Genomic DNA, 11,736 nt, shown 5'->3' with positions numbered 1-11,736 from the left:
AAGTGTAGGAGTATATCATAACTTCCGTACTAAAGGAGCCCGAGCATATTTTGAAGGGAGATTATATTCATAGCCTACATTTTACTCTTTATAGCCTCTATATAAAATAATACTAATAATAAGTATTTATAAATTTACAATTTTACCCTTTAATCTAGGGCCCCCAGTGTAGGAGTATATCATAACTTCCGTACTAAAGGAGCCCGAGCATATTTTGAAGGGAGATTATATTCATAGCCTCCATTTTACTCTTTATAGCCTCTATATAAAATAATACTAATAATAAGTATTTATAAATTTACAATTTTACCCTTTAATCTAGGGCCCCCAGTAATTAAATGCTCAAAAAAGTCGATAAATTAAATATATGCAAAGTAGTCTATAACCATCAATCTCAGCTCAAAAATCAATCTCAGCCTCCGTCCAGTTGTCGAGTGTCTTCGCGTAAACAAGCTTTATGCCGCCACCGTCATTGATTCTTCGGCATCGCACCTTGTATATGAAGCAAATCCGCAAGGATGCAGTGGCAGCGCCACCCAGGTGAGGATGGCGACGAGGATCAGCACGACCACTGCCATGGAAAGGATGATTATACAACTGTCGCTAAAGCTCCGCCCCGTCTCCATGTCGTAGGCCTTGATGGCCGCAATAACAATCAGGTAGAGAGTCGTCAGATTCCCTACCACCGCATCGGAAATTGCCATAGTCGTCGAAGCTTTTGGAGCATGAGAGCTTTCTGCTACCCGCGTTTGAGAGAGGGATAATTGAAAGTGACTTAGAATATAAGAATAATAAGGGGTGAAGTAAGGGTAGGGGAATTGGAATTAGCAATTAAATGCTTTGGTCGGGGCGATTAAAGTGTGAAGATTGAGTGATGATGAGTGGGGTTATAGATTAGTTGATTTTCTAAAATGTGGGGCGGGAGAGCGGGGGGAATCTTAATCTCAATTCTGGAAAACGAGGATTGAGCGTCAATCCTCTGTCTGCTATTGAAGGATGAAGGTCCGTTCATCAGTCAAGAAGTTGTGTGAGTTTTGTCGAACTATAAAGCGGTGTGGGCGTTTGTATGTACTGTGCACAGCTAATCCAAAGCACAAGCAACGATAATCCGTATCAACACTTGCTTATGAAGGCCCACTTGTTCCACTGATAACTTTGAAAAAGACGACGTCGGCCCAGAATGGTCTCCCCAAAATGAAGAGTTGGTCTTGTCTCGCATCTGTTCAAAGAGAGTAGCAACAAGAGTAATATATACTATATGCTAAGGTCCCTTCACATTATTTTCCAAATAACAAGAAATAGTAATTGTTGAGTTTTTTGCGTAGGCTTCTTAGACTCTATTTAGTCTGGTGATGAATGGGCTATCGTTTTTATTTTATTTTGTTTTCTGGGATTGGGCTTTGCCTTTTCATCCTATTTTGCTGCTTATATGTGATGAAGAACAACAAACCAAATGAAGAAGATTTACTAAAATGTGATGAAGAACAACAAACTGCCATGGATGTCGTCTATGCTCTAAGAGGCAAGGCACGACGTTCTATGGTTTCGGTGGTTAATTTTTAAGATTTTTTTCCCCTACCTTTGTTTTTTAGGGAATACAAGTCTTGATGTAAATATTATATATATATATAAATATATTATATATATATATAAATATATATATATAGATATATATATATATATAAATATATATATATAGGGAAAAGGCGAAATGTAGATTTTGAAAATGTGATTACTGATTTTAATTTAATTATTGGGGCTATAAATTAGAGGGTAAAATAATATTTTTTGTATTTATTATTATTATTATTTTATATAGGGGCTATAAAGAGTAAAATGAAGGCTATGAATAGAATCTCCGTATTTTGAAACTTGGGGAAATATAAACAAGCCCGAACATTTTGGGATGAAGGCCCAAGTTTAAAACAAATTAATAATTTCATGTACAGAAAAGTGCGAGGCCCATTATCTTAAATGTGGACGTAAGCCATTTATGAAAAACATCTAAGAGATACAAGCTCCAATCAATAAGATTCATAAACTGTCAGATATCCATTTGGAATTTTTGATCACCAACTACTGGTCTCATAAAAATCAATTTTGTTTTCCCCCTCAAAAAATCAATTTTGTTTTTTCTTTTTCTGAATATTTTTTCTTAGCCAGTTGACTTTTTCAAAAAATCCAACTTTACATTTACATAGAGGCCACCCTAAAACTAAAAGTAAGAAAAAAAGTTTCTTGTATATCAAAAATATTTTAGTAAGGAAGATGCAAGCAAAAGCGAGCCCATATTATTATTGTTATTTTATTTTTTGTGTTATGGGGAAAACCACATAAGTTACTTGAAGACACTGGACAAACTTTTTTTTTTTTTTTAAACCACACTAGACAAACTTTTTAACAGGAAAATATTACGATAATTATTTTACTTAAATATAAATTTATAATAACCATAAAAATAAAAATATATTAATTATAAATATTCTCTTTAAAATACCCTTTTCTTATTGCAGTATAAAATTTATCAATAATTTAAAACTAGAAATTTGAATTTTATTATACAAAAATTAAAGTTTGAAAAAAAAAAAAACCCCTCCGCCAACCCAATCCCCGCCGTCAGCAACACCTACATAACCGCCGTGGCACCCACTACCTTATATCATCAAATTTCAATATAAACATTATGGTGACGGGATCGGAGGAGGCTGGGTTATGTAGATTTTAATATTATCATCAAATCTCAATTTTGATGTAATTAAAAATTGTCGTAGTATTTTTTATTCGTGGGGTTCTCAACTCGAGTCACAATAGATGATAGAAAAGATTTGCATGCAACAGTCTCGCCCAATCCAAAGCATATAGATATAGTTAAAAGCCAAATACATTTCCGCACACGCCAACAAATACTTATCTTATCTAGTTTTTCAAATTCCTTCCCTCCAAATAGTCTCGTCTCCATCAGATACACATCTGACCCGGCCCCACAAACCACTACCTCATAAATCACAATTAATATTTATAAATATATTTATATATACTTGAAAAGCTTTGTAAGTTGTAACCAAATCTTTTGTTACACGAAAAAAAATACACACACACTTGCTCAAAATTGTCCATGAAAGAAAAACTTGTAGATATGCATGGACTTCAGTGTCCTACCATTCTGAGCTTGTACCATTTCCAACCTTAAAGTAAATACAGTATTTCTATAGTCAAAAGTAACGCTTCTAATAAATAGCCAAAGCACTTTGCATTCAGACATATTCACAGCTAGCAAGAAATAATAATACCTTGTAACTGAAAATTGATCAGAATGCATCAGAAAGTTGCCCCATACAATACAACAACTTGTCTTCTTCCCTTGTACAAAGCAAAAATTAGAAAAGCAAACATAGAATAAGGGTTGGACTGGCAGCTGCAGACATTAATCAAAAGCAGACTACAAATAAGCATAACTAAGGTCAACATTAACTATTAATTCCTCAAGATCTTCCTTCAGGGTGCAAAGGGAATAACTCCAGGGTTCTATCTTCAACTCCTTCTTCTTCCTCTCTACAATATCTGTAATCTACTTGATCAAACGCCCACGATCTGCACTTTCTTTTCTGCGCGCTACAATCTAAATCCTCTCCCTGAACCAAATTAATTAAATTTAGTTCTAAAATGAACACTTACACCATATATAGAAACATGTTTTACTGGTGAGCCTACTCAGATGCTTCCGATTCGTGACTGAATTACACAAATTTGCAAAGTTACATACCGTGGCAAATGGAGAAGGCGGTGGTTGGCGGGGGCTGAGGCCGCGCTTCTGCTTCTGGCGCTCTCGCGCCTTATGGTTTTGGAACCAATAAAACACGTTTTTGCCTTCGATCTTGCCGTAGTTGGCGAGCTGCGCAGTGATCTGCTCGATTTGGTGGGCGTTGGGCGTTCGCATGCCGCCTTGGTACAGCATCTCCAGTATTCCGATCTGTTCTTGAGTCGGATTCCACCTCGTCCCACCCGGCGCCGGCGCTTCCGCCTGCATCCAAATCGGAACCCTCACTCCCAAATTCAACATCGCCGTCTTTGTTTTCAAACTATGGTGGGCCGTTATACAAGAACTTTTGGAAAAACTGTGTGAAAGTGATATTATATTTATGATTGAGAGAGAGAGAGAGAGAGGCCTAATGTGCCAACTATTTGCATTTTCTCTCCCGCAGTGTAAGGCGAGAAATTCCCGAGTGTGAGTGCGAGTGTGTGGTTGTTGCATGCAACAGTGAAATTTTCATTTTCATTAATGTAGTCTGGTGGCAGGATGGCACTTTCTGACTTGGAAATCTAGCTTCCATACCATTTTAAATGACATCACACAGCTGAATTCAAGCAGCATTTAATATATATGTGTAAATCCCTTCTGGCAGTTGAAACACCATCGGCATTAATAATTAATAGAATAAGAGATTTTGTGTGGAAGAGATATGTCACCTGAGTTGATTCTCTTTTCTGATAATCCGAGGATCCATGTCTGATGAAGTTGAAGGGGGCGGGGGCGAGGGGGCGGAGGCGCTTGCAGTCCCGGAACCCACGTGCGAACTGGTGAACCTTCATGGTCGCACGGGTGGCATTCTTTGATGGGGAAATTAGAATGTGGTGGTTATATAGCTTGATCCATTTTCTTTCAATAAAATTTTTACTTTACTGATCAAAAAAAAAATATAGCTAGAAAGGTGATGACATTGATGAGGAAAGGAAAAGGAAAATATAAAGGGGAAATAAAGCTAAGAGGGCTACTAGATTAACCAAGACCAAATGATGAGGTGAGGTTGACTTGAGGTTTTCCATCTTATAAAGACGAATTGGAAAGTGATCCCTCTACTCTAGCCCACTAAACCAACATTTTAGTGTATTTCCTTTAATCATATGACTACCACCTAATTATTCATTCAATTCACCTTTTTTAATTTTTACTTATTATCATCACCTTTCTTCCTTTTAATTACTAATCATCGCCACCCATAGCTTTCTCAAACAGATATTTGTGACTGCCTAAAATTTAAGTGCTGCTTTTTTTATCAATAAATCTATGCAGCCACATTGTGGTCACCCACACACTAATATAATAAGAACAATTTTGATTTATTTAATTTATTTTTGAAAATAAAAATAGGATTTAGTTATTTTATTATATTCTCTATATTGTACTTATTTTTTTAAATTTTTTTTTTGTATTTTTTATTTTTTATTTATTTTTTAATAAAAATAAAAAGTTACCAAAAAATTGCAAAAAAATAATTATTATATAGAGAATATGATAAAATAACTAAATCTTATTTTTATTTTAAAAAATAAATTAAATAAATTAAATTATTTTCTACTTGGGTAAATTGTGGGTGGCCACAATGTGGCTGTTTAGCATTACTCTTTTTTTATTTTCTTTTTTGGGCATATTATATTGTTGTTTGAATTCATAAATGCGGGACTCGTATTTCTCGTGTCATACGTTATGCATAGTGCGTGTATCATAACTGGCATGCTAACTACATTGTCTTATAATTTTTGGTGCTTACATGACAAGTTTGAAATTTGTGTTGCAATTATGCTAACAGGACTTTAAAGTTAAATGCATTGTAACGTTTGGAAGAGAATATTTTTGTATCAATCTCCAAAGAGAATTAATTAATTATACTTGTTCAATTATCACAATGGTCGACCCTTCATGGACATTCCAACGATGTGACCTTTTTTGTCCCTTTGGGATGGCCTAGTGGTTAGGGTGGTTGCATGTTGTCCAAGAGGTCACAGGTTTGAATACTCTCGGCCACAATAACCACTAGGTGGGGTGTGTGTGGTTTGTATTATTTATAATGTAATTTCATCAAAAAAAAAAACCTGGCTCAAAATATATGCAAGAACTAATGGAAAGATAGTTTATATATATATATATAATTTTTATATAGTTATTCTTAAACCTAAACTAAGAAAATTGTGATTCGGATCCTCTAATGGTGTTTCATTCTATATTGCATTTATGAATGAACAACGTGTAGCAATTTAATTAAAGATTAAAATATATTGGTGTTAAACAATAGCATTGGAGTTCGAGTCACTGTAAAAGAGGAATATGAAACCATTATTGGTGCTCCTTAATCAAATTCTCTTGGCAAGTTTTACCATTTCTTTTGCGAGCAAAACTTTTACCATTTTTACAATAAATCAATTAGGTATATTAAAAATTTTCTCATGCCTTATGAAACACAAGTATACAATAAACGATGTGATAAAATTGGATTCACATGGATTCATAAAGTTATATATTAGCGCCTCTTTGCTATCAATGGTTATATATAATTTTTTTCTTTTTCAATAAAATTTCAATTCAAAAAAATGTATTCCGTAGTCTGTATTTTTTATTTTTTTTAGAATTATTTCAAGAGGTAGTCTGTATGGAATGGGATTTTATTTAATAAAATTGTAAGCATTGTAAGATTATATTATCACAATTCACAAACATGTCATATTATACTAATAATTATATAATATAATATAAAAAATGATTGGTATATTCTCTCTCATTTAATTGCACTCCGAAATCAATAATTGACATGCGCAAATATTGAGGGGAACATGGGGGTAATAGAAAAAGATAGGAGTATACGAAAACACACATATAATATATATATTCATGCGTATGGTTGGGTAGTCTAATCAAACTGGTTAAATTTTCTTGCTTTCATGATAAGTTGTCGTATATATGCTTTTCGGTGGCCTCGTCTCCATGAGAGAGAGAGAGAGAGAGAGAGGGGAATGTTAGAACAAAGCTCCTCCAATCCCAAAACTTGAAAATGCAAACACACTTTTTCCTTTTCAAGATACGGATATGGTGTGTCGCCTCACACCAACTGAATGCAGTCTTTTTAATCAATGTGTTCAAACTTTAAATAAAAGAATATAAATACATGAAAATTAAACTACAATTACAATAGAATATGTGTCTGTGTGCGCAAACAACAAAATCTATATGAATGAATCCCATGTATACGTTTTGCGTTTAAATCTCTTGTCCTTTATTATAGGGAACTGTTGCTCCAGTTCCCCAAATAGTGTAATTCCACCAACTAACTTTTTTATTTCTTTTTTCCATTAAGAAAAAAATATTGCACTAAAAATATACTCTGTAATCTGTATCGATCAAATTTAAAATTATGAACCTTTAGTTTCATAAGTATTTTCCCTTTTCCTTTTTTGAGAGGGGAGGGGGTATATTATTTCAATAAATCTATGCAGCCACATTGTGGCCACCCACACACTAATATACTAAGAAAAATCTTGATTTATTTAATTTATTTTTTAAAATAAAAATAGGATTTAGTTATTTTATTATATTCTCTACAATGTACTTATTTTTTTATATTTATTTTGCATTTTTTATTTTTTATTTATTTTAAATTAAAAATAAAAAAGTTACCAAAAAATTGCAAAAAAATAACTACAATGTAGATAATATGATAAAATAACTAAATATTATTTTTATTTTAAAAAATAAGTTAAATAAATTAAGTTATTTTTTATTTAAGTAGATTGTGGGTGGCCACAATGTGGCTGTTTAGCATTACTCATATTATTTACGGGGTCTCTTTCTCCTATTTATCCAGGAAATACATAAAGGAAATACATCAAATAAATAATTTAAATGTTGTCACAAAAGTTTTTGGGAAACTTAAAAAGTGCAGTTCGTGCTTAAATGGTACGTAGACAGCATGGGGGTTAGGACTATTTAAAGAAGGTTCTAACAATTTTGACAATGGCAGATTGACATGAGAAGTTCGGTAAATGCCAATAGTAAATAATTTTGATTTTCAGAATTTGAAAAATTCGTTGTTCAACAAAGTGACTTTACAATACGATAAGGTAATTTATTGTATTCTTCAACAAATAATGCATCTCTAATAAAATATGGAAGCATATATTTATATGAATATAGGTTAAAATGAAAATTCTTTTTAAAATATGAAATAGATACAATTTTCAGTCATTAGATTATTAACAGCTACGAATAATTCATCATTATATGAATTCAAGGTTATGGATTAAAATTTCATAGAAAGCATAAATTTTATAATTTTTGAAATTTATATATTTACACAATAAATTCAGACGTATACTACATAGAATTTAGATATTATTCAGCGATTGCCCAAAAATTAAATCTCAACCGTTAAATTATATATAGGGTCAGCTTCAATGGAGACCACTTCCCTATATAGAGAATAGAGACCAAATCAGAGCCATTGATCTCACCAAAATCAATGAATCAGATAAATCCGAATTCTTCAAGTTTAGGAAATCCCGTAAATTTCTCATTTTCCAATTCTGGGAACCAACGAACATTACTATGAACTTACGAACATACTAATGTTCGTCGATGTGTTCGTATAAAACACAAATGAACATACTAATGTTCGTCGATATGTTCGTATAAAAATAAATGAATATACAAATAAACATACTTATGTTCGTAAATTCATAATAATGTTCGTTGGTTCCCAGAATTGGAAAATGAGGAATTTACGGGATTTCCTAAACTTGAAGAATTCGGATAAATCCGATTCATTGATTTTGATGAGATCAATAGTTCTGATTTGGTCTTCATTCTCTATACAGGAGAGTGGTCTCCATTGAACTATTCCCTATATATATATATATATATATATATATATATATAGAAAGGTTAAACAGATAATGCTAAATATTTATAAAATAGAGAATTCGTGAAATAAAAACGAACAGATGTATAAATTTGATGAACAAATCAATGTACCACATGAACAACAATTTGCCCCAGGTTCGAATCCTGTTGGTGGCGAGTTTTCCTCTTCTTTTTTTTACCAAATACGTCTGTTCGTTAGTTATATTGATCTGTTCGTAAAATGTATAGATTTGTTCAAAATGAAATATATATAATAATTCTCTGTTTAACTTGACCATATATATATATATATATATATATATATATATATATATATATATATATAGGGTTAGCCAACAGATTTCTTAATATGGAGGGCCAAGATTACTTCTCTTTTCTCACTTACATATAGGCCTTCTTCATTGAACCTTATATACAGGAGCGCGCTCCAGTGAGCCCCCTATTTTTCGTGAGACACTGAGTGCAATGAATAAAACGTATATACTGATGAACAAGGGCCACAAGGCAGTATATACTGATGAATAACGAAATTTAAAAAATTGGTAATGAATAAGACATATAAACTGATGAACAAGGCAGTATATACCGATGAACAATGCAGTATATATTGATGAATAACGAAATTTAAAATATTTCGCTCCCTCCAAGATTCGAACCCTGAAAAAAAAATCTCCCTTTAGATACAATATCAGCCATAGGATTTATGAAATAAACACACGAGATCGTATGCAATAAACGCACGAGATCGTGTCTTAGGTCTCACTAAAAATAGGGGGTCTCATTGGAGTGCTCCCGACTCCCCTATATATATATGGAGAAGATCAAATGAGAATGGACAAATGTGGCGAGAATGGAGAATGATTGTATAAGCCAATATATATGTTGTAATTTGCATAAACTGCTTGTAATGACTGCATAACAAAATTCAATTAATTAGATAAAATTTTCGCTATCTCTAGGATTCGAATCCAAGTAAAAATTTTATGCAGTATTATACTGCACCTTATACAACAATATATACTGTCTTATGTATGCAATTATCCTCATTTCTCATGAAAGATAGAATTCTCAGTATAACTCATCCCTATATAAGGGAGCGTTTCAATGAGATCCCATATTTATATATAATTATAGTCTGATCTTTAGGTCGAGTTGTACTCCATTTAAGATATGCAAACATAACCTTATTTTTAATCATATGTATATTTTATGTTTAACATCAAGTATAAAAATATATATATTTATACTTTAATTGCACGATGAAATCCTGTTAAAATAGGAAGAAAAAAAACTGTATTTTTTTTAAGTTTATATATTTTGGTGTTCAATAATATGCATTTTTATATTTAATCATACCTTTTTGTGTTTAATATTAAGAGTTTTTTTTTTTTTTCAAATGGTGTTTAATATTAAGTGTTAATTATTGAGGTCCGCATCAATTGACGTCCTAAATTCCTGAAATCCCAGATACAACGGGTCAGCTTATTTTGTGAAATAATCATACAAATATTGAATAAATTTGAAGATTGATATACGCTTTTTGTCCGAAGATTAGAATATCAAAAGAAGAATATAAATGAATTATATTTGTTTGTTAGTATTCTAGTAGGCTCACTCCCATCAATCACGAAGTTGTTGTCTTTGCCTAGTTTCGTAGAGGCTCATAATTCTGCACCTAAATCCATGTTAGTTATCCCTTTGAACCAAAAAGAAAAAAATGTTGTATGTTTCTTGAAGTCTTCTCATTGAGAATTATTGGGGGGGGGGGGGGGAGGGGAATCATATGATCGTCTTTCACGATATGTTTTAATTAGACAAATGTTGATTTCCCTCTATTTTCAAAACTATTAACAGTTATTTGATTCCGTGCTGAATTAGATCGTGAAAATTTAAATATAAAGAAGGAATAATTCTATAGTATCATTCTTAATTAGTCGCGAGATACTTTATTCTGTGGAACAAAAGCACTTTTTGATACACATATATGATAAAATATGATATGTTTGATAAAAATATTTTTTACAATATGCCACATTAATATTAAAACATCTATAAAATATAAATATTACTCATATAATGCATTAAAGTTATATAAAGCTAATCATGGTTATAATTATGACCTGAATTATGTATATAATCTCTTCATGTAGTATACAGATCACTCAAATTTGTATAATATTTTTGGGACTTTTAATTTACAAAAATTGTTCATGTAGTATAGACATCACTCAAATTTGTATAATATTTTTGGGACTTTTAATTTACAAAAATTGTATATTTTGTACCAAATAAAATATTAGAATGTCATAAATATTATACATCATGATTACGTGTACTAAGCGAGCCACAACAGGATAACTAAATCGATATTAACTATATCATCATTTTCTTGAATTTAGTTCATTTCTCGACAACTCACTATTTTAAAATAAATAAATATTACTGAATTACAGTGCTCAAATACCTATATCAACCCTTTAAAATAAATGGGATGATTGACAATTGTGATAAATCGCATTGAGAAAATCTTGTCACAGACTCACAGTGAGCCAAGACAAATTAAGAAAGAAATTTTATCAAGTCCAGTTTTGGATAAAATTATAGAGAAAAATCTCATAGTTTGAATGATTTCTGGAGAAGACGTTGAGTTTGCGGGGGGAAATGTAAGCAAGAATGAGAGATTGTATGGCAAAGAGGTGAAATGTAAATTTTGATGGTCAAAGGAAAAGGTTGGATGGCATTGATAGTGGAGCCCACACAATGAAACAAACGGTGCAACTTCATCATTACCACCACAACACATTCCCGCCATATGCACGTGTCCACCGGTCCCATTTCCAGCACAACAATATTGGAGTATTATTTTTTGGATTAGTAGCAAATCTATCTTCAATTCTATCATATATAGCAATTGCAGAAATTATATTTCAAAAAATATATTATAGATTATTTAGAAATTATATCTCAACAAATATATAATCTATAATATGTTAAAAATGTAACTTTCAATTTGAAATTAATTTGAATGACATTTTTATAATGCTAAA

General features: G+C 31.9%; 1 protein-coding gene across 1 annotated transcript; it reads right to left on the bottom strand.

Moving 5' to 3' along the window:
- Positions 1 to 3,271: 3,271 nt before the first annotated feature.
- Positions 3,272 to 4,813, bottom strand: LOC130998336 (WUSCHEL-related homeobox 4-like). Its single transcript, XM_057923764.1, has 4 exons — positions 4,704 to 4,813; positions 4,468 to 4,646; positions 3,764 to 4,021; positions 3,272 to 3,632 (listed from the first exon to the last, which is right to left on the bottom strand). Exons 2-4 carry the CDS (start codon positions 4,588 to 4,590, stop codon positions 3,483 to 3,485), a joined length of 531 nt encoding a protein of 176 aa, XP_057779747.1. The 5' UTR covers positions 4,591 to 4,646; positions 4,704 to 4,813; the 3' UTR covers positions 3,272 to 3,482.
- Between the last annotated feature and the right edge of the window lie 6,923 nt (positions 4,814 to 11,736).

Source organism: Salvia miltiorrhiza, chromosome 1 (genome assembly GCF_028751815.1).
Source record: "Salvia miltiorrhiza cultivar Shanhuang (shh) chromosome 1, IMPLAD_Smil_shh, whole genome shotgun sequence".
Taxonomy (NCBI): Eukaryota; Viridiplantae; Streptophyta; class Magnoliopsida; order Lamiales; family Lamiaceae; genus Salvia; species Salvia miltiorrhiza.
Note: the sequence above shows the minus strand (reverse complement) of the source record. Positions and strands in the feature narration are given on the sequence as shown.

Excerpts from the sequence above, each read along its gene's own strand:
- LOC130998336 (XM_057923764.1), bottom strand. The coding sequence starts at position 4,590 with ATGAAGGTTCACCAGTTCGCACGTGGGTTCCGGGACTGCAAGCGCCTC. Across the intron at positions 4,022-4,467 it reads AGAAAAGAGAATCAACTCAG|GCGGAAGCGCCGGCGCCGGG; the intron begins GTGACATATCTC and ends ATTTGGATGCAG. Across the intron at positions 3,633-3,763 it reads CGCCTTCTCCATTTGCCACG|GGAGAGGATTTAGATTGTAG; the intron begins GTATGTAACTTT and ends AATTTGGTTCAG.